At 37.2% G+C, this 24,499-nt stretch overlaps 1 protein-coding gene across 2 annotated transcripts in view; it reads left to right on the top strand.

Moving 5' to 3' along the window:
* DENND1B (DENN domain containing 1B) overlaps positions 1-24,499 on the top strand; it is a 258,748-nt gene that overhangs the window by 179,392 nt on the left and 54,857 nt on the right. For both annotated transcript variants that reach the window (XM_050961408.1, XM_050961407.1), the window contains 3 exons: positions 1,114-1,159; positions 5,726-5,827; positions 16,485-16,610. In XM_050961408.1, coding sequence (XP_050817365.1) covers positions 1,114-1,159; positions 5,726-5,827; positions 16,485-16,610 — 274 coding nt within the window. The remainder of the gene's footprint in view (positions 1-1,113; positions 1,160-5,725; positions 5,828-16,484; positions 16,611-24,499) is intronic.

Genomic DNA, 24,499 nt, shown 5'->3' with positions numbered 1-24,499 from the left:
TTCCCCTGATATCAAGCATTGGTTGTAGTGTTATGGAAATTTAATTCAAGTAAAATGATGTTATTATTTAGTACCATGAGTCATATGCACTCTTTAAATGATGCTCCATTCTCTTAATTCCCAATGATAGCATTGCTTTAACTTTTTCTTTGAGCATGAAGTCTTAGTATGCATCCAATCTTTCTTTTTATAATGAGTTTAATAGTGAGACTGAGTAAGCTGCTGGATTGGAAAGGTATGGAAATGCTTTTATCATCTCAACTTGACTGCAATATCTTACTGCGTCTTAGAGGTCTAAATCTGGTGGCTTCACCTGCATTGCAATGCAGCATTTCATGTTCTACTTGGGTTGTTGTTGGATGGCATATAGTTTCTTGTCATAGTTCACCATTAAAATGACAGACTTATGATATGGAATGAGAGACTTATGGTATAGAGTTCAGTACTATACAATTTTAAAACTTCCAATAACAAAGATAGTTATTAGGATCTGGGTTAATGTAAAGGGCGTAAGGCCTGGATTGTAGCCATAAAGCATAGAGAACCCAAACTGGCATCACATCTTTATGATATTTATGTACAATATGGTGATGTAATCATTCCCATTACATCAGCCAAGAAGAACACACTTTCCAGAATGGCAGATAAAAGTCTTCTTCCTCATGAAACTCTCACTCTGGAGCCAAACTTTTGGGGTATGGGCTCCTCCAGGTTAGCACTACAGCTATGTCTGCTTTACCTGAACTTGCAGTACTCAGATTAAATTCAAGCCAAGCCAAAGAGATCTGATTCAGGCTGGCTGGAATGTGTGTCCAGCCAAACTGCTCATCCAGCCGTACACATCTGATTTTATCTGTCTTAATTCCCATTGTTGAGTACAGTGTCTTGAGTTCTACAGAGTCCACTTCTGTTGGAGATTTAAAAAGAGAATAAATTCTTTTGCTTATTTTAGACTAAAGATGTGCATGCCCAGTACTGCTTTAAATGATGAAGACTAGTTGGAGTCTGCTTTGTGTCAAGATTTTCTATATTTATTTATCATATTAAGAAGATGAAGATACGAGTGGTTTGTATTTCAAGAAAAAAATGATTTTTTTTCATTTTTTATTTCAGTGCACCGATGCCCTATCTAATTGGAGTTCACTTAAGCTTAATTGAAGTGAGTAATTTTCATACTAATCTTTATATTTCATATATGTGTATGAGAATGGAAAAGATTACAGGGGACATTATCTTTTTTCCTTATGGAGAAACGATTGGTGAGCATTTTGTCAATCGTTTTATTAAGAACATGCATATTATAGAGAATAATTTTAATGAAGTCGCTTAGAGAATGATTACCAATTTAATTAGCATAATGAAATGATTGACTACGAACACTGGAAGCACCGTGAAAGTAGAAATGTCCTTGGTAAAAGTTGTGTGTTCAAATTTGCTGTGTAGATATTCAGGGCTTGCATCATGTGTTTTTGCTTATACTTCATTTTCTTAATGTGAATTTTCTTGTGCATTATGTTTAATGTATTTAACCTCCTGTGTAAAACGGGGTATACCTGCTTCACTAGTCTTTAGTGGAAAGTCAACTTAATTAACATAAGTATGTCTACACTGCAATAAAACACCCACAACTGGCCAGTGTCAGCATACTCATGCTTGCGGGACTGGGGCTTCAGAGCTATAAATTTGCAGTGTAGACATTCTGGCCATAGCCTGGGCTCTGGGGCCCTCCCCCCTCATGGAGTCTCTACCCATGAACCTGGGCTTCAGTGCAAACCTGAATGTCTATGTTGCAATTCTATAGCCCTGTGAGCCCAAGTCAGATGACATAGGTGAGCCACAAATGTTTTGTTGCAGTATAGACATACCCTCAGACTACAATACTTCATTTAACAGAATGAGAAAGAAAGGTTGAAAAAACTGCTGCTTTTCATGTCCTTGTATAAAGTTGTTATCACGTAAACTGTTATTGAATCTCTGACCTTTAAAAAACTTGGAAAAACTAGTTCACTAATGCTGTAGACATTGCAAATGTGCCTGAATGCTCATGCAAAAATAATGATAATAGTAAATTAGACTCTCATGGAGTCTGCTGAGCATCTGTGGCTTCCCCACTCCATAAATCAGACATTATTCTAAAAGAGGATTTGATTTGATTTTTCCAATGAAATTTTTTACATTCTTACTCTGCTGTAACCCATTCTGTAAGAACCATTCCACGTTATCATATACAGGCATAATAATAGCTTTAAAAAAACATTATTTTGCCCAAAGACTAAAGGTTACTTTTTAAGAATGTTGGAAGAAAGAATGTTAGTTTCTAGGCACTGTCCCTGGGCAGTCTTTAACACTTTGGAGACAGCAGCTCATATTATGTCATCTTGTAATCATTTAAAGATGTCATTGGCTCTGCTTGTATGGTCTGGGTCTTGATTTTCATAGAAGGTACTTTGTCAGTCTCCCATTCAAGGGCTTTCTTTGGTTTAGACTTGTAATAGATAAGGCCATATATAAACAAGAGTAAATTCACATTTGCTATGTTGAGGTAGGGTTTTTTCCTCCTCCAGCCCTGTCATCCAACACAACACACCTTTATGTCCCTGAAAAAGACACACATGTCACCTGTATTGATGATTCCAGACATGGTCTTCTGTATTCCTTTTGTCAGGAAAGATCCTACATCTAGACATGCTATTGTGTTGACCACAGTGGCATGAAACATTAGATTCCTCTTATCTTAGTCATCTAAGACAGTAAGTCATCTGAGAAAGGTTTACTATGAAACTGAAACCACTGAGTTATTCCTTTGAGCCATGTTATTTCCAGGACTACATAGGCAACAATTTAGCCACCTTTCCCCAAAGAACAACTCACAGAATTTTCACCTTGTGATCACTTGCTTTCATTAAAAACTTTTTTGCCTTTACTTCTACGAAGTGAGTAGATATCCAAGACTTCTGAACTCTTATGAATTCTGAGAACATTAGCTAATGTTTCTTTTGATTTTTAGTGTGATTATATGCTTATCTTCATCTTCTGTGTTATACAAATATAAGATGCTATTGTAATGAATTTATATCCAGAGACTATTCTGTCTACAAATTAGGGATGAAACTGTTCTACATAAAGTTGAGGTGAGTTCTTCAAACATTTTAGTTGCCTAGATCCAGCTGACTTATATTTTCCAAGCAGATCTCTATGAGTGGATAATGTATCTGTCTTACAGATTGTAGGGCAGCAGACATTCGGTGGTAATGGAAGATTCAGGTTAATGTTAGGATGATTAATGTAGAATTGCCAATGTGCTTCGCATTTCATTTAAGTACATTTGCAAAATTCTAGACATACTTTGTGGAGACAATACTGCATTGATTCAAAGGAGAATTTTGATAATGCAACCTCACATTTACCTTTCCTTAAGTAACCTTCATTAGCTCGCCTCATAATGTTCACTGTTTGCTAATCTGTGAGACAGGAATTCTCCAAATGTCTCTCTTTTTCTGAGACAAAGTGAATGGGGTAATAACTTTTATTGTGCCAGCTTCTCTCTCCCATTTTCTTGCATAATAACGGAGTTTGTGAAAATAAATAAAGAATAAAGAGGCAGATTCATATAGTAAAGTATTTAGTAATAGGGTCACGTGGTAGCTTGTGTACATTTAGTAAAATGAACTGCAGGCAAATCTCTGGTTTCATACCCTATCTGTAAGTGTAGTTAATTGGGGCAGAAGATGTTGGAAAACCTAAGTTGTACTGTTTTACCAGCAAGATCAACTGTTTAAGGAAAGCAATGTCAGGAGGCGGTGGGGAGGGCAGACACTCACTGAGAATGGGGGGAGCAAGGGCAGTTAGTGAGATTCAGTGGGGGGAATGAGGAAGATGGGGGCAATAGCCTGCTCCAGGCTTGGTGGGGGCATAGTTTTTATTGCTGGTCCTATGGCAGTTTCTTGGTCGCTGGTGCCCTGTGCTTCCCCATTCCATTGGTGGCTGGTCTCCTGTGTGCTGATGCGCCCTGCCCCCTGCCTAAATGCTGGTACCCTGTCTCCCAATCCATCCTGGTGGCTCACACATGTGCTCCTAGACCTAGTGCCTTCTCTAGGACCCTTGGTGGCCCAAAGACTGACCAGGCTTGGCCAGGGAGTTACATGAGCAGCCAACTCCCCCAGCCAGCTCAGGGCATAGGCTGTGTCCTCCCTGTGTGGGTGCTGCACACCAACCCACAGCCTCTACAGCTACTCAAGTGAAATAAAACAGAAGAGGATAATTGTTCCTACATGCTCCCCAACAGGTGGTGGGCCTGATCCCAGGCCCCAGGGCAGCAGTGCAGTCCTTCCTCCAGGTCCCACTCTTATTTCTCCCTTCCCTTCTGTGTGTGCTAGGGGTTAGAAACACACCTGGGTTCTGCTCTTGCCTCTATGAGGTATTGTGGGGCAGAAGACATGGGGGGACAGAAACATATATCAGCCCCTACAATATTTCCATTGCGGTGGCACTAGCCTCCAGTGACCTCCCTGTTCCATTGCTCCTGGTGACAGAAACAACTTCAAGTTCACCAGATCTGCTTCCTGTCATTTATAGATTTCAAATAATGATGATACCTAAAGTTTCTGATTTTAGTTTAAAAGAATGCTGTCAGTTTAATTTGATATTTAGTTAGTGCTGAACCTGTTTGACTAGTCCTTTTACAGTAAGGGTTTTGAGATGATTTGCTCTCCTCTTCCTTATATTTTATGCCATGCCCTTCCCATCTATAGTTCAACTGCTATTCAGCACCTTCCTTTGTTTCAGTAGTAAATGAATTGTAGCTGCAGCTGTCTCACAAATCGTCATGCTCTTTGGCTGGCTGGCAGACAATGCTATTCTGACATGGTGATGTAAAAGACGTCAAACTGCTGTAGCATTATGGTTACCCAAATCATTTGTTAGGCTCCCGTGATAGAGGTTATTAGGCAAATCTTCACATATTTTCCTTACCATAAACTTGAATTTTTTCTTTAAAAATAAGAGGTAAACTGGGTTCTTATAGTACGTCACAGATTACAGTATATTCATTTTACCTTTTATAATTTCCCTGAAATTAAATGGTGATTGTGTACTTTTTTTTAACCCAATTTTGCCACTTTCACAATCTCCATACTTCTTGGGACTACATAATTCATTTGTGATTTTGAAAACTTTGAAACACATAAAGATAGATACTAGGCTTAAATATCATAAACCAATTGTTAAAGTATAATGCTGTGTCCTGTAAGTGCCCACTCATAGTCTCATCCAACATTATTTGAGCATTGGGGTCAAAATAAAGAAATTAAAACTCTTTGAACTGGTTAATAGTTATCCAAACAGTTTCAGCATGAAGGGTCCAACTGCACCTTCAGTTATATCTGTGCAACCCCATTGCCTACAGCAGGATTGCATGGATCTAAGTTTAGGACAGAAATTGTCCAGAAAAATATCTGAATAAAATTACAGATTTTAATTTTGAGGTTCCATACAGTACATTCTGCTATTGCAAAGTGTATGCAGTTTTTGCACTATTGCTGTTCACTGAAGAGGAAAGTACTTTTTAAAACTTCATCTAATGATATCCTTGATCCAAAACATGAAAATGTTGCCTTTTCGTTTGTTTGTAAATTGATATAATCCTCAATTAAGCATAGAAAATTGTGTAATTTATGTGGACAATGTATTAAAATACTAATACTCACTTGCATTTTTTCCTGAACAGAGAGTAAAAAATAGATCACTGGAGGATGTGGTTATGCTAAATGTTGACACAAACACTCTAGAAAACCCATTTAGTGACCTGAACAACCTACCTAGTGAAGTGGTAAGTCTGATGAGTATTTCATGTTGTTGTTGTTTTTTCTTTTCTAGTAGCTTGGATTACTAATAGTGATTTTTGCCTGCTTTTGCTAACTGAAATAAAAGGCATAAGGAAAAAAAAGTACCAGCTGTGGCCCCATATTTAAGATTTTTACTTTTTTTTGACAGCTGAGGAGATGTTGAATGGAACATCATATTCCTTATTGTAAAAGCAGGATCATAATTATAAAGCTAGCTGCATTCATTAGGCATTGCTGCTTTAAACGCAAGAGTCTCTTCATCTCATCTTAATCATTATATTACAAAGTAGGCATTTCTGTCTGCCTAGTGGCATGTCTTGCAAAAGAACGAGAGAGTTTTTGAAGGCAAAAAGAAGAAGGGGGCCAATTATCAGCTTCTGCTTCCCTGCCACCTGCCAGCGCTTTTCCTTTTAATTAATGATCTGATGGCACTGGTCAATATAATAAGAAATGCTTGTACAGTTGGGGTCAGAAAATTCAGGCTTTGATCATCTTCAACTTTCTGAAACATTTATTTGTTTTCTCTGAATTATTTCAGTTTTATTTTAATCTCTTCTATCCTGCTGAGGGTCGCATGAATGAAAACCTACATTCTTTGTCATTTGCTTTGGCAGAGCAAAGACTGCTTACTTAGAATTCTATTTGTAAATTAAACTGCTAACCCAGTTTGTCATAAAAGACATCTGATCCTTTTGAAATGACGAAAACTGTCTTTTGTCTGTAAAGGCTGATAAATTAAGTGCCAGTTCTTTCTGGACTTTGATCTTGCATAGATTTTTTTCCCCTGCTGCTTATAATGGAACATATTCTGTATTTCGTGTTAAATACTCTCAAAAATGCATTACACTTACCTTGCTTTTCCTTAATATAGTGCTGAAAGGATACCCTTTTGATACCAATGTGTGTATTTCGAGTTTTAGGTAGTCAATATGTAATAGTAGTATGCTATTTTAAATGTGTGTCAAGAAAAAGTATTTTATAGAAAGGAGTGAAATCAAATAGTAGCCTGTTTCCAAAATTGCAGTCTTTTTTTAAACTCTGTATTTTAACCAAGCTAAGGCACTACAGTGACTGATAAGTCCTATCTTTATTCCATTGGAAATTTGAGTACATATATAACAGAAAGCAAAATCCTGATGCTTACATTAATGGTCAGAGACAGTTTATTTTAATAATATTACATTCTGAACTTTTTTGAGATAATGAAAGCATAGTTTGACCAGATAAAGTGTCAAATACTGCACTCTCCAAGCTCTAATAAAAGAATTTCATATTGTTTATATTTAATCTGATTGTGGTATATTTTTCAGTGATTTTAAATGTATTGTATTTTGCATAAGAATAACAAGTTAATTCAAAAACTACAGGTCATTCATTGTTGTGTCAATAATTCTGGCTGACTTTGCATCAAGTGAAAAATGTTATTTCGTTGAGGTTTAGAATGTATGCCATAAAGTATATATCCTTTGTTACATGATGGTTAGATGTGAAATTCAGAATTAAGCATTAATTCTGTTATATACCAATATTGTAAGTGACAGTGATTTCAAATTGCAAAAAGAGTGCACACATTGGAAGGAAATCTGCTTGTTTTTAAACATGCTTATCAAAATACTCTGATTAGGCAGGCTGGATTAAAAAAAAATTAGTGAACACAAACTCCCATACTTTTAGAGGTATATTGTCCCCCAGGATGTATGCATGTAAGTCCTATTAATGTTAATAAAGGTTACCCAGGCACATAGAGTGCACAATGAACTTTTTATAAACTACAGCATTCCATATACAGTATGGAACAAAACAGGGAAACTGTGTTTTTATAGATGTCTCACTTGCCAGATTTTATTGGAACATATTTTTTTTGGATGAAACAAGTTTTAGTAGGTTACTTTATATTTCGTTTCAGTCTCCCCATCTCTTTCTGACTTGAGCACTGAAACCGTTTTCCTTGTGGAACTAGTTTGTTAATTAAAAACACATACAAATGTGGGTGAAAAATCCTAAACAAAGGGTACAGACAGTATACAGATTTTGGCATATAACATGACTGGTGAGAGCAAACTGTCTTTCATTCATAAGAGAAATTACAATTACATCTGCTAATATATGGATATAAATATTTCAAATATATTATAAACAATATAGAACAAAAATGATAGATCAAATTGAAAAGATCACAGCATATATTTGCAGATGTAAAACATATAAATACATTTAAATAAAGCCCACAGATGTATAGACAAGGGTAATAAACCTTTTGATGAAAAAATATATAATCAGGAATAGCTATTAAGAATGTTAAACCAGAAGAAACTGCTGGAAGGATAAAAGCGGCTTTAAGTTTACTATCCCCCTCCAAAAACTGATTTCAGACAAATTAACAAGCCACCATAATAAATTTAACATTTTCAAAGGATAGTCTAAAACTGTCTCTTGTGTCTAAAAGGAAATTGGATAACAGCTTTCTTAATCAATAAGCCTGAAGATAATATGTTTTCAGTGGTGAGGCATATAACAGTTTAGCAAAGTCTAATAATATGACTATTAAAATGTTAATATTTTTTCTATTGTGAATGAATTTCTTTAAAAATATAATATGAAATCTGAAAAAAAATACTGTTTGATATTATGTCTAATACATTATAATTAACTGAGATTTAAAGGACCTTTTAAAATCATTCACTTAAGCATTTAAATTATACTTACATGCTAGATAACTTTCTGTGCATGTGAACTCTATTATTTTGTCAGATTGACCAGTGGTCTTGACTGTTCAAAGGTCAGTGGTCACAGTTGTCCTGAATTACCAGTCCTTTTTTCATGTGGACCCTCTGCTGCGTTGCATGCTGTAATCTTCTTAATGGCTTCATTCCAATATTCACACATAATATTCTAGATTTATTGACTGTTAGAAATACTACCATGCCAGTAGCAGTTCCGCTATTCCTAAGGTATTTAAAATTGGAAAAATAAATCAATGCAAGACTTTCAGGAATCCTTTGTTTTCCTTAAGGGGGGAAAAAGCCTTCTTCCTGTCTTCTGACAAGAACACTTGTTTTTAAATTTCATCATTTCACTATAGATTTGTCTCATTTCTTTAAAGAAAAACAAAATAAGCAGCTATTTCAGTAAGAGTAAGTTTTCTAATACAATAGTCCTTCGAACATTATTTTTTCTTCTTGTAAGGCCTTATATTATAAGTTTTCAGTGATGGTTGAGACTACAGGCATCTCAAAATTATAAATGCTGTGCCCAATCCAGCAGTGACTTACACACGTGTTTAACTTTGTCAGTGGGACTACTCATGTACTCAAGCTAAGCATGTTCATAAAGACTTGCAAGATTGATGTCATGTGTTTAATACCATGAGCAGTTCCATTGACCTCAGGATTGGGCCATCGGCTTCTCTTGCTGTGTGTCAGTGCTTTGAGAAATATTTATGTGATTTGTGGAAAATTATGATTTCTTCAATATTTTCTGCATTTTATTAAATAATGGTGCGAAGTACTAAAAAACTATAGAGCAACTGAGAGAGAGATGATCTGAATAGCATTTACACACTGGAATGCAGAACAGTACCTATATGTGTCCTTTTCATCAAAAAATACATTTTAGATACGTAAAGGAAACCAGTTTCAACACTGTAAATCCACTCCATATTTGATAAGTAGACTCTAATTTATTCAGAAAACTGAATATTTGCTTTGAATAGTAGTTCCTATGAGTGTTATTCCTCAAAGTACAAGTTAGTGCTGTTGTAAAATAAATTGTGATTAGTTCCTAACTGTGAAACTGATTGCATTAGTCATAATATTTAAATTTTGTTACTTATGAAGTGTCAGTAGGAAAATGTAATATAAAAATAATTATTAATCCATTAGAAATCCAGAATGGCTAGCAAAGTAGGCAATATCGTGAGAGTCAACTGCTTATGTGCAGAGATTTTTACAATCATTTGGCATCACAGTGAACCTTGGTATAAGTTTAGAATTTAGAATATTAGGTAAAAATGACAGCATTCTTTGAACCCTATTTGATTTTGGAAATACTACATTTAAGCAGATACCTGTCATTATTTAAAAATAACTGGATATTTAATGTTAAATGCTGAAGGGCTGAGATGTCCAAAGTCTGCAAATAGAGAAACTCTTTCATTAAAATAATGATCTACATATTCTGAGGTTACCTTTTGTTTAAGTAAATTTGTTTTAAACTGCCCTCCATTTCTGTTCTTTAGCCAATCCACTTTCTCACTGTTTGTGACTTGTCTTATTTTTCCAGTGGCCTGATTTAATAGGAATGCTGATTGAAACATAAGCAACTGCCACTCATATTGAAATAGTATCTTGAATATCCATCTAGGAGATTTGAGTACCTTGTGCTTAGGTGTGTAGACAAACAAACATGTGATTTGTGTCAAGAGGCTTGTGACAAGTTTATTTTAGAGAACTTAACAACCAGACTTTAAAGGAATACTGGATCTAGTCCGACAGTCTGTGAAGCTCTAATCCTGCAGGCCAAATTCATGCAGGTGGTTTCTGAAATCAATGGGACTACTCACCCAATTTTGATTCTGTAAACATTTGAGCACTTGCTTTACTTAGCTACCATGAGTAGGGACTATGCACGTGTATAAGTGTTTGCAGGATCAATGTGAGTAAGTGAATAGTCCCACTGATTTCAGAAAGACCACTTGGATGAATTTGGCCTGCAGGTTGGAATTTTACAGATTATGGGATTGGATCCAGTATTCCTTTAAAGTTTAGTTGTATATTCTCTAAAGTAAACTTGTGAAAACTTGCATAAATTTGGGCTGCAGGACTGGGTCCACAGTGAGGTTAAAAATAAGCATTTTAAACTCTGTTGTTACGAATTTCAGTGATGAAAACTGAAATAATTTTATGAATTTATTTTGCATCACTCATTCTATTTTTATATTTTTCTACTTTCAGTTTCACTTTTATTTCTAGTCAGTTTCTTATCATCTTTACTTTTTTGCCTTTGTGCACTACATAGCATAGAGGATGTGGGTTGCAAAAATCCCAGGGGAATGTTTCAATTAAAAATCCCCCCAAATAATGTTTTCTTTGGAATATTAAATATAAATATGTGAATATATTTGATCATAAAATATTTTTATTTATTCTTCTTATGAAGGGTGAATTTTGGCCTTCAATCACCTTTACAGTGTTTCATTGACACGTTATGTCAAGCAATCAAGTTACAAGTCACATGTGTTTAAATTAATTAAAGTTTACCCTGATTCAAATGCATTTTTGAAAGTTTAAAATCTTCAGGGAAATACAATGAATATTTCCAAAGTTGTGACACATTCTTTCCTTATCTCTTTAATATGTCTAGATTTTACGTTTCAGATTGTCCTGGCCTGTGGTAAAAAGCACCAGCCAACCAACCAAAAAAGAAAAGAAAAAAACGACCCCCCCCCCCACACACAAACCCCAACAGTCTCTTGATGATATCCTATTAGTTCCAACTTTTCCACATCTCTGTTTTACCCTTGCTTGCTAGTGTTTAACAGTCAGTGAAGTGACCTTCCCAAGAGGATCCAAGAATGGTCAGGGCAAGATAAAGATAAACATTTTGCTTTCAGTGCAGTTTAAGAACCCCATCTCTGACTGCCCTAATGGATCACTAGTGTCTCCTGGAAGCAAACTTGACTGTTATGCCTGCCTCCTGTGAATTGCTTGATTCCAGTTTTAGCTTTTGTGGCTTCCTGAGCACCAACTGCCATACAAGCTACATAACAATTCACTTTCAACCTTATAACATGTTTGGTTTTGTTACTGATATTGTATAAACATATATTTGAAATTTGTTAGTCTTTTGTTTTATGCATTTGTGTTAATAAAATTGTCACTATTGTGTCACCCCAGGTGACTTACATTTCCCCTCTTTGGCTTACCACGTCTAGCAAGGTTTCAGAGTAGCAGCTGTGTTAGTCTGTATCCACAAAAAGAATAGGAGTACTCGTGGCACCTTAGAGACTAACAAATTTATTAGAGCATAAACTTTTGTGGGCTACAAGTACTCCTGTTCTTTTCACCTCTAGCAAATTATGTTTCCACCTTTCCCTGTTAGCATGCTCCAAGATACCACCCCACAGCCAAGTAATTGAAATTAATCCATTCAGGAGCACTTCACAGCACCTATTCCCTCCTCTGTTCACACTGGAATCACTCCACAAGTACTGATTTATCCTAGTTCAGTCTGGCTTATTTTCAAGCGTCTCCTTTGTTTTAACCACCACTTTCTTTAGCTACGCTCTTTTTGGAGAAGCTTGTGCCGATACCACTCCAGTGACACAGTTCTTGTAGGGACACTGCTAAAGAAGCTCTTGCCACTGCATATGATCTGTAGGAGACACCTGGACCATTGGCAAACCATAATTGCCAAGAGTGGAAAGTCCATTGTGATCTGGTCAAGCTACCCCTTCCCTGTTCTTGGGGAAGGTGGGAGCTTGAGGGAGCTTCCCTTGAACTACAAAATAATCTTTTGGAGGATATATTTGCCTTCATTAGCAGTCTGTTTGGGAGCTGTTAACACAACTTTTACTGCTATAGTGCAGTCTATTGGAGTATGTAGAATTCTTACCATATTTTGTAGGGGAGTACCTTTGCCTTTATGCTGACACACCCTGTGGTTGCTGCAGTGGTGGTGGTTCTCTGCTTTCTGCTGCTCTTATTTATACCAGATAGACCCACAAGATGGTGAAGTTCTCCCCTGGGTATAGCTTACTAGCTTACTTTTTATCACACAAGGCTTTGACTGTATTGATTGCTTATCTTTAACTTCTCTTATTGATTGAACATATAGGCTGGTCCCTCGCTCACCAAGCTTTATTTTATCCTTACATCCACTCTCCTCCCTCACCTCTACCATTACACACCCTCTCTTCCCACAAGCTGCCTTATCTCCCATCCAGCTCCTTTTCCTGTGCTCACTGCAACATTGTCTCTGCTCCTCTCAACAGAAAATGTACCTACCCCTGCTCTTCAGTCTGTCACTGATGACTATATGTTGTGTCCTTGCTTACACAGATAGTTGGGTGGGGGACTCATCAGCATATATTGATAATCCCTAGCTGTCCCATCTATCCATACAAAAAAAATATAGAGCCATCAAGTTCCATGTATATCATGCCAAAGCAACAGCCTTTTTTTAATAATCCGTGCTCTCCCTTCTTCTGACACTGCTGTTGCTTAATTTAATCATTAGTGATCTTTAAACTTGGAGCTTGATTGTGCAAGTGCTTATGCATGTAACTATACTGTTTGCAAGATGGGGGCCCTAAATAGTAAGCTCTTCAGGGGAGTGGTCTGTTATTTTTAAATGTCTGTAGAGCACAGCTGTGGCACTGTAGAAGTAATAATCATATTTAAGATTAATTTCTTACTTGTATCAGAGGGGTAGCCATGTTAGTCTGGATCTGTAAAAGCAACAAAGAGTCCTGTGGCACCTTATAGACTAACAGACGTTTTGGAGCATGAGCTTTCGTGGGTGAATACCTACTTCAGCGGATTTCTGCTACATGCATCCAACGAAGTGAGTATTCACTCACGAAAGCTCATGCTCCAAAACGTCTGTTAGTCTATAAGGTGCCATAGGACTCTTTGCTCCATTTCTTACTTGATTAACCTTGTGGTGAAGCTGGTGATGCAGCAACAGAGTATGGTTTATTTCTTTTTTATCAGTGAGGTAGACATCTGTGTCAAGTGCTGTTTGTTTCATTTGACTCAGTTGTTTCTTGTAACAACGCTTCTTTAGGGCTCTGGGCAAAAAATAAGTATTGGTCCATCAGAAGCTACGTTAGAACATCATTAAGGGTTGTCCTCTAGTTTGGATAGCTGGATCTTACATTGGGATGAGGAAGAAGTTGCCTAAGCGGCAGTCCACAAAGGATTCTGGCTCACCACCCAGAATGCCTCAGAGAGATGAGGGGAGCTGCAACACCATTTCAGATGGGCACAGCATAAGGTCCTCCTTTGTTAACCTTTCTTTGCAGACTGATGTATAGGGAGTAGGCTTAAGGTCTTATTTCCTCTGGTTGTCAAGTGCACTACCAGCACTTAAACACTCCTGGTTCTTGTATATGGCAGCTTGAGCCTGAAAGGTGCTCAGCATTCTGGCACTTATCCAGTAAAACACTTTAGCACATGCATATCTTAAAACCAGGCATAGTTCCATTGATTTCAGTTAAGGTAAATGACACATTTCTCACCAGTATGTAATAGCATGCATTTTTTAGAAAGGTCCTATCTCAATAACAATTTTTACCATAAATCAATTAATTCAGTTGACATAATTGTATTGGAAACTAAAGTCTCCTAATTCATTATTTGATAGATGAGAAATATTTTCAATTATGTTTTAAAATGTCTGAGCTTTTTGTAATTTGTTTCCATTTTGTGAAAACCTGCCAGATTTTTGTTTGTTTTTCTGTTATAGCTTTTGCTGAAAAAATGAACCCCTAAAATTGGTCTAATTTTTTTAACAAAATACTCTGTTTTAAAGAGTGAAATTTCAATTTGATGAAGATCAGCTTTCATATGAAAACGTACAAGACATGACATTATACAAAAAATTAAATTACAATATGCAAAATTTTGCTGTCCAAAGATGGCTTGGAATCACATGAACATTTTTTCACATTTTTTTTTCATAGCCCTATTTATAATATATAATTTACATGAATGCAAATTATTTTTTTAAGGAGGAAAGGGGGGAAGCTTCTGTCTCTTGCATTTAGGAAATGTTCTACTGGATTAAAAAAAAGTGGAAATCTGGTTTTCATTTTTGACAAACCAGGTTTCTTTACAGTGACCCTTGCTCTCTTATTTCAACATTAGTGAAATATAACTGTAATTGCTGACACATCTCTCCTTTTAAAAGAACTTATGAATATTTTTCCCATTGAATTAAATAAGCTTCAATTTTAATAACTTTCGAAATAATCATAAACTACAGAACAAAGAAAGTGAAATGACAAGCATTTATTTTTGCAACCTTGAACTGTGTAACTGTTTCTTGTACTGTGAATTGTACTCTTTTTCTTTTTCCTTTTGAAGTGTAAGTAAAAAAACTTAAATGAGCATTGGTGTGTGCTCTCCATGGGTTAACCGAATCAGACTCTAAACTTTTATCTGGATCTATGGAGCTTGGATATATATTGAAAAGATCACAGCTATGGGGAGAAGACCTATACTGTAAAGGCCTTTCTGCATAGATTATGAACATCATAACTCAATAATTTTTTTTCAAAACTATAGTTATAATTGGACCCAATGGGGGTCTCTCTCTTTGATCAGATCACAGTAACTGTGACTTTACAGTGGAAAATGTCACTACTGTGAAGGTTTATCACCTGTAGAGCTCGTCTTTTCTCTGATGCCATGTTCAGTTCTCATTAGCATTATTCAAAGTTTAGTTGTTAATTAGGGTGACACTTCAATTACAATCATCATCTACAAGAACAGCCATGACTGCTTGCATAAAGAAACAAAAAGATATTCATTTTTGCATACATTTACAAAAGAGTGAAATCTGTTTTGGTGATACTTTGTGCTTATAAGGGTAGCCTAAATGTTCTGTTTAAAGAGTAACCTGATTTAAAATAAATACTGCTTTGGACAGTATCTGATAACTTATGTATTGTTTTGCAAGGAACTTTGCAATAAAAATTAATGTGGAAATACATCTTCAGAATAATTGCAATTGTTTTTTTTCTCCAACTGTCTGGTATTTGGCATCTTAAAACAGGGGCGGAAGAACTGTTCTTAACTACATTCACACATCTTGTTTTTAGGAATATCGGAATAATTCCAAAATATATGATCTTGCTCCAAAGCTTACTTAAAAAAAGAATGGCCTTTTAATCTAACATTACTCATGTCTTCCAGAGTTGTACCATCAGAACTTGTTTACCACATAAAAGAGGGTAGATCTTCAGAAATCAGATGCTGGAATTAATGGTTTTTTCTTAATGCAGGTGCCTTATCACTAATAAAAGGGTGCTATCCCCTCCCTTTTCCATCCCTTTCACCCCCATCTACCCCCTTCAGATGTTTTATTCCTTAGGGCAGTCCTAAAGACACTGCACTATTGAATTTATACAGGCTTTCCCCAACTAGCAAACAATAGTGGCAACTGCTCCACGATGCATGAAGAATGATGCATGCTAATAAGTTGGCAACAAAAATCTAAAATTGAGTGCTAAGTGAGCTTTAAGTGCCCTTAAAAAATAACTCTCCACTGCATAAATGAAAGATGCCCAACTGGCTTCATCTCAGACAAGCAGACACATGTTATGGTTGCAAAAAATCTGCAGAAAAGTGGCTCACAAGCAGTTTACTGTAAAATAATTAAAGCTTATTTATGTCAAGAGGCCTTGGGAAAAAAAAGAGAGCATAAACCAATTTACATTAGCACTTTACCATCATCCCCCGCTTTCATTTCAATTAACAGACCAGCAGGTGCTCTTTGCAGTTAAAAAGATAAGCTATCAAGGAGGAGGATGAATTTTTGGCTGACCTGTAGACACTGTGGTTTGCCTGCTGATTGGGTTCATACCTTGCTGTACCAATTTCTGAGGTGTTAATTTAACTGTTCCTCTCTGTCATGCAGGTCTCAGCCTTGAAAAATAAACTGAAGAAGCAGTCTACAGCTACGGGCGATGGAGTAGCTAGGGCCTTCCTTAGGACACAGGCAGCATTGTTTGGATCCTACAGAGATGCACTAAGATACAAACCTGTAAGGCTTTTTATCATTTTAATTTGTTTTCCTTTATTCATAAGAACAGAAACTCATTATTTTACTGTCTTTGTCTTTTGAACCTTGAGCATCTGAATGATCTGTGTTTTACAGTAGGTACTTGCCCACCAGCAAACTTGTCAGGGTTCCTTCCCCACTCTGAACTCTAGGGTACGATGTGGGGACCTGCATGAAAGCCTCTAAGCTTATTTCTACCAGCTTAGGTTAAAACCTGGTACTCTGCCACCACCAAGTGATTTAGCAAGAAACAGGGAAAGGACCACTTGGAGTTCCTCTTCCCCCAAAATATCCCCCCAGGCCCTTACACCCCCTTCCCTGGGGAGTCTTGAGAATAATATCCTAACCAATTGGTTACAAAGCGATCAAAGACCCAAACCCCTGGGTCTTTGGACAATGGAAAAATCAGTCCGGTTCTTAAAAGAAGGATTTTATTAAAAAGAAAATGTAAAAATCATCTCTGTAAAATCAGAATGGAAACTAACTTTACAGGGTAATAGATTCAAAGGGCCCAGATGAACCCCCTCTAGCCTTAGTTTCAAAGTTACAACAAAACAGGGATACCTCCCTCTAGCAAAGGGAACATTCACAAGTTGAGAAAACAAAGATAAACTAATACGCCTTGCCTGGCTGTTACTTACAAGTTTGAAATATGAGAGACTTGTTCAGAAAGATTTGGAGAACATGGATTGTTGTCCGGTCCCTCTTAGTCCCAAGAGCGGACACCACCAAAACAAAGAGCACAAACAAAAGCCTTGCTCCCCTCCCACCCCCCACCAAGATTTGAAAGTATCTTGTCCCCTTATTGGTCCTTTGGATCAGGTGTCAGCCAGGTTACCTGAGCTTCTTAACCCTTCACAGGTAAAAAGGTTTTGGTGCCTCTGGCCAGGAGGGATTTTATAGTATTGTATACAGGAAGGTTGTTAACCTTCCCTTTATAGTTTTGACAAAACTACTTTCCCTTTGTCTCATTTATTGAAATTAAAAATGGAGCTCTAATAAATAAACTATTTGTATGGCTCACTTAGGATTAGTGATGGGCTGCAGGAACTGACAAGGTTGGGGAAGGGGCTGGCTAATTTGGAGGTTGGTCATTTTCTCTACTTAAAATCCCCCAAAAGTGGGATGTAGTGGAAGCCAAGAATCTTTTACTACCTCCTAGCAAAGGTTTGGAATCATCTAGTGGAACTGATTTTGGTTTGGCTGTGTCAGGAAGCAGAGTCTGGAGCAGAGCCAGTCTCCAAGCAACCTAATGACCACAGCTGGCCTGTAGTAGGCTGCCTGACTGGCTACAGTGACTGGTTGGTTAGAAGCGACAGCAGACCAGCTCTTAAGCCCTGCTGTAGAAGCCCTTCACCAGTTGCTCAAAATATTTGCCAGTGGCTGTGTTAGCGCCTCTGCCTGCCAACAACCCCAGCTTTGTCCTTGCCTTGCCTCACTTCAGATAACCTGCTCCTGATTCTTGGCTTCAGTTCCTGATTTCTGACTCTCTTCTCTGGCATCTGGCCTCTGATTCTGTCTTTGACACCGGGCTCCAATTCCTGACTACCAACTCCTGCTCTAAGCACTCGGCCTGACTCCTACTCTCACCACTGCTCATGACCTGTGACATTCCTACTTTGATATCAGTAATAGGGCAGGAAGGGATGAAAGCCCAGTCTGTCTTAGCAAAATTTCAGAATATGTGTTTTCTGAGGATCAGTTGGTGCTTTGTAGCTAGCATGGATCTTTGTCTTTTCTGTTTTGTTAATTCTAGTGGAGTAATGCTGAGACTGTTGCTGACAGATGTGGTTAATGCCTATCAAAAGGTGGCACTTTCACAGCTGCAAAGAGATGTTCAGAGAAGCAGCCTACTTAAAATACTTTCCTCTAACACTGACTTATTTGCAAACTACTGAGTGGTCTCTAATCTCTGTTTGGGGAAGGATAGTGAGATCATGTTGATTTCGTAACTCCAGTATAATCATGATCTGATATTTCTGACACTTTTGTCTAAATTCTGACTGCCTGATGTCCTGGATTCAGCTCTAGTTAACAGAATTGTTGATGATCTTATGATAGACACAAGAGATCTGTCCTTTGAAATCTGTCAACCTCTGATTCAGATGATCACTAGATGTAAGTGGGTAGGCTGTGGTTCCTGATAGTAACAGACAGAAATGTTGTTGATCTCTGATTACATTCATTCTGGGATGAGAGATATCAGAAAGTAGTAATGGGTGCCTTCTTGTTGCCCAAAACTCTCTTTTACAGGCTGCCTTGTTTACTGTTTCAGAGTAGCAGCTGTGTTAGTCTGTATCTGCAAAAAGAACAGGAGTACTTGTGGCACCTTAGAGACTAACAAATTTATTTGAGCATAAGCTTTTGTGGGCTACAGCCCACTTCATCGGATGCATAGACTGGAACATACAACAAGAAGATATTTATACATACAGAGAACATAAAAAGATGGAAGTAGCCATACCAACTGTAAGAGGCCAATCAATTGAGATGAGCTATCATCAGCAGAAGAAGAAAAACTTTTGAAGTGATAATCGAGATGACCCATAGAAGGTATGAGAATACTTAACATGGGGAAATAGATTCAATTAGTGTAATGGCCCAACCATTCCCGGTTTCCATTCAAACCTAAGTTAATTGTATCTAATTTGCATATTAAAGTTCAGCAGTCTCTCTTTGGAGTCTGTTTTTTTTGTTGTAAAATTGCCACCTTCAAGTCTGTCACTGAGTGATTAGAGAGGTTGAAGTTTTCTCCCACTGGTTTTTGAATGTTATGATTCCTGATATCAGATTTGTGTCCATTTATTCTTTTGGTTAGAGACTGTCCGGTTTGGCCAATGTATATGGCAGAGGGGCATTGCTGGCACATGATGGCATATATCATATTGGTAGATGTGCAGGTGAACGAGCCCCGATGACGTGGCTGATGTGATTAGGTCCTATGATGGTGTTAGATATGTGGACAGATAGATATGTGGACAGAGATGGCATCGGGCATTGATGCAAGGATAGGTTTCTGGGTTAGTGTTTATGTTGTATGGTGTGTGGTTGCTGGTGAGTATTTGCTTTGGGTTGGGGATCTGTCTGTAAGCGAGGACTGGTCTGTCTCCCAAGATCTGTGAGAGTGAGGGATCGTCTTTCAGGATAGGTTGTAGATCTTTGATGATGCACTGGAGAGGTTTTAGTTGAGGGCTGAAGATGATGGCTAGTTGCATTCTGTTATTTTCTTTGTTGCCTATCCTGTAGTAGGTGACTTATGGGTAGTCTTCTGGTTCTGTCAATCTGTTTTTTCAGTTCAGCAGGTGGGTATTGTAGTTTTAAGAATGCTTGATAGAGATCTTGTAGGTGTTAAGTATCCTCACACCTTCTGTGGGTCATCTCGATTATCACTTTAAAAGTTTTTTTTCTCCTGCTGATGATAGCTCCTCTCAATTGATTGGCCTTTTACAGTTGGTATGGCTACTTCCACCTTTTCATGTTCTCTATGGAGTGCATTTCAGACACCCAATCTTCTTCTTTCCTTGGAAGTTCTCCCCACTACAGACCTTCACAGTTATTCTTACTTTTGCTGTCTCCATAATAGATTGTTCCAATTTGTTCCAAATGAGATTTATATTAAATTGATTTGGAAGCTGCAGCCGTTGCAGAATGGGTTTGCCCATCTGCTCATTGCTATAAGAGTGAAGGAGTCTTCAGTGTTGATTTTCTGCAGTTTACATTGACTGTTGGTGTACAAACAAGTTAATTTCAGTTTTAATCTTTCAGTCTTAATCTACATCTAATATATATGAACAAGAAAGTGTTGTAGAGGTAGAGCAGGCTCTCCTTACATTCTGACCTGATGTTTGATTTGGAAATGACCAAGGAACAGGTCCTTTTTGGTTCAGTAAGTCTGCTGGAGTTCAGCTCTAACTATCTTCAAGGTGCTGCATGAGGTCACTTTCTTCAGCTAAACTTCCCTTTTAACAACTTCTTCTCTTTTTACGATGGTGGTATTAAAAAGTCACCATTTTTCATCAATTGCTCCATTCTGATTTGAAAAACCCATGTTTTCCATTGTACTGATAATAATAGGAAATTGTAATACAAGATGGCAGATATTTTCTAATAGTAACCTGTGTAGCTCCTCCTTTCAGGATTATTTGCTTTTGCATTCCCTCTGCCTCCCCTCCTTTTTTTTACTCCAGTGGTCGTATATGAGAGAAATTTATATGTGGACTCACTATGGGAAAGGGTCTAATTAGAGCACCATTTTGGAATTTCTCAGCCTGTCTTAGATTGGAAGATACTGGTCAAAACTGGAAAATATAACTTAAGAAAAGAAATACCTAGTATATTTAAAACTTAACGTTATTTCAAGTGATAATATTCAATGTCAATTGCTGTTCATATTGTTTTAACTAATATAGGACCCACTATGCCCAGAAGCTTTTTTTCCTTGGAGATAAATTTGACCTCTTCTAAATTACTGTATAAAATAGAAATGCAGTACACATTATTTGTTTATGAAATTCATATATTATTTCTTTAGGCTTCTGATTTACAGGATTCTTAGTGTGCTGTTACGGTTTTATCTCTGGGTTACCAATTTGAACTTTGTCCAGGTTAATAGTGACTGAGAGTTGTCTAGTGACTGATCAAAGACCTACATGAAATGAATTGGTTTCAGTTCAATACCTAGTGAATGTGGCTCTATATCACAAAAAATCCTCATCATAGTTAATTGGCACCATTTGGGAGTATTCTCAGAAGAGATGTGTCCTGTACTGAATGAGTATAGAGAATGTACTCTCTCTCATTCCGGAAACCATAGTGATGGGTGCAGTATGAAAACTGTCACAGACTGTATCTACTTTCATACTGGGCTTCACATAATGTTTCACGTTGCCATTTTAAAGGGATATACTCAAATGAGAAAATTCACTGTATAATTTTAAAACATTTATAATGATATAAATAAGTTGACTGTATTTTCAGAATCAAAACCTGGAGTGCTTTTGTGGCACCATTTTTATGGTCACAAAACAGCCATACAAAAGTACACTTTTTTAATTGTATGTTGGGGTTACTACTGTTTGCTTTTGACTCACAAGCATATTTTTCAGTTTGGTGGATTTTTTTCCAGCACCTTAATGCACTGAATGAGTTTAGCTTGAAACATGTAATATTCACTTTGGGTAAAAGAACAACTTTGTTAGTGTTTGCACTCATTCAACTTTCCCGTTCACTCCAAACACTGTTCTTCACAGTAAACACTTATTTCATGGGACTGTTTGTTTCTAGTAAACACAGAAGAAATTTTCCTCATCATAACAGTATGTCTTGAACATACCTATTGTAGTTATTAAAAAATATGATTGATGAAATGGAAAAGAGGAATACTGAAAGAAGTTCTGAAACACCAGCACATCATGTGGAAACTTTGGACTCTCCCATTAAAGGCAGGACATCTATAAAGATGACAGTTCATATCATTTGTAAAGAATAATAGTAAGAAACACAGTCTCGCTCATAAAAGTTTAGTTTGGTGTTATACCCTCCCCCCCCCATAAAAGCTATAATAATCCATTGCTCTCACGTAATACAGTACTACAACAAACTAATATTGGTACTGTTAGACGCTCTCTTGTTACAAAGTGCAGTGGTTTAACGTAAAAGTAGACATGGTTTTTAAAGACTCAGAGTTTGGTTAATGCAGAGTTGGAGACTGCAGTTCCCCTTGTTCTCATAATATAACCAACACAGAGCTACTGTATACCAAAACTGTATTAAATATGTTAAATAAACTTTAATAGTAATGATAATGAGCAACTGCTACAAGTGTTGATCTTTTTGGTAGGAAAAGAAAACTAAATAAGAAATTTCTAAACTACTTCTGTGCATGGAAATAATTGAAATATGTATTTATTGCTGTTATTGAATATTACTAGATTTGGAAAGCAGCACTATCTCTGCTAACCAAGACTAATTTTGATTTTAATATAATCATGTAGGTTTAGCTGAATGTTTTATGTTCCATCTGAGTCTGTATAAATAGCTTAATGAAAATGTGAATGCAGCTTAGAGAACCTGTTTCCTGCTGTGTGCGGCAACCCATAAAAGGGCAAAAAAATTCTATAGCAACTGTTGTTAAAAGGACAGATATCTTGTATGGGCATAGATTGTTTGGTCTGAGTATTAGCTGTCTACTTTTCAATATGGAATCCCTACTGGGTTTTGATCGAACTTACTTTGAAAATGCATTGTAGATCAATACTAAAAGGGCTAATGGACTGTGTGCTAGTTAAATATCAGTGAAACATTCTTCCAAAACTCAAAGTTTCTGAATATATTCAATAGTATTTGTAAAAATAAATCTGTTAGAAATGTGTAGTTCAGATCAGAAAACCGATATAAATATTTGTATTCATATTTAGTAATTCATTCTACTTTTTGTAGTAAAGCATTTCAGAATCCTTTTATAATTACAGTATTTCAGGGTTATTCTTTATGCAATCTTATGTTAATCAAAATATTTTACCCGATAAAATACAAGACATAAGGGCTTGAATAACACTGTGGTGTGAGTTAAATTGCTAGATGAAGTTTCAGAAGTAGGAGGGATGCCCTGAAAAAAATTGCACTGATTTGAAAAATTCTGCTGGTTCTAGAGGAATTCTTATTCTGTATGTTCGATCTCTTGAGTAGAATCTTTCAAACTGGTGAAACTTTTAAAGCAAGCCTGTTTTAAAGAGGTGAGAATAACAATACCTTAATGTATTCTTAAAGGCTTTTGTTTTTCAGTATAAACTGTTTATGGATCTGAATAAAATTACATTTAACATGCAAGTATCTGAAGGGTAGCCGTGTTAGTCTGGATCTGTAAAAGTAGCAAAGAATCCTGTGGCACCTTATAGACTAACAGACGTTTTGGAGCATGAGCTTTCGTGGGTGAATGCCCACTTCCTCAGATGCATGTAGTGGAAATTTCCAGGGGCAGGTATATATATGCTAGCAAGCAAGCTAGAGATAACAAGGTCAGTTCAATCAGGGAGGATGAGGCCCTGTTCTAGCAGTTGAGGTGTGAAAACCAAGAGAGGAGAAACTGGTTCTGTAGTTGGCAAGCCATTCACAGTCTTTGTTCAATCCTGAGCTGATGGTGTCAAATTTGCAGATGAACTGAAGCTCAGCAGTTTCTCTTTGAAGTCTGGTCCTGAAGTTTTTTTGCTGCAGGATGGCCACCTTAAGGTCTGCTATAGTGTGGCCAGGGAGGTTGAAGTGCTCTCCTACAGGTTTTTGTATATTGCCATTCCTAATGTCTGATTTGTGTCCATTTATCCTTTTCCGTAGAGACTGTCCAGTTTGGCCGATGTACATAGCAGAGGGGCGTTGCTGGCATATGATGGCGTATATTACATTGGTGGATGTGCAGGTGAATGAACCAGTGATGGTGCGGCTGATCTGGTTAGGTCCTGTGATGGTGTCGCTGGTGTAGATATGTGGGCAGAGTTGGCATCGAGGTTTGTTGCATGGATTGGTTCCTGAGCTAGAGTTATTATGGTGCGGTGTGCAGTTACTGGTGAGAATATGTTTCAGGTTGGCAGGTTGTCTGTGGGCAAGGACTGGCCTGCCACCCAAGGCCTGTGAAAGTGTGGGATCATTGTCCAGGATGGGTTGTAGATCCTTGATGATGCGTTGGAGGGGTTTTAGCTGGGGGCTGTATGTGATGGCCAGTGGAGTCCTGTTGGTTTCTTTCTTGGGTTTGTCTTGCAGTAGGAGGCTTCTGGGTACACGTCTGGCTCTGTTGATCTGTTTCCTTATTTCCTCGTGCGGGTATTGTAGTTTTGAGAATGCTTGGTGGAGATTTTGTAGGTGTTGGTCTCTGTCTGAGG

This window comes from Gopherus flavomarginatus, chromosome 7, assembly GCF_025201925.1.
Source record: "Gopherus flavomarginatus isolate rGopFla2 chromosome 7, rGopFla2.mat.asm, whole genome shotgun sequence".
Lineage (NCBI taxonomy): Eukaryota > Metazoa > Chordata > Testudines > Testudinidae > Gopherus > Gopherus flavomarginatus.
This window is presented reverse-complemented; position numbering and strand designations above follow the sequence as displayed.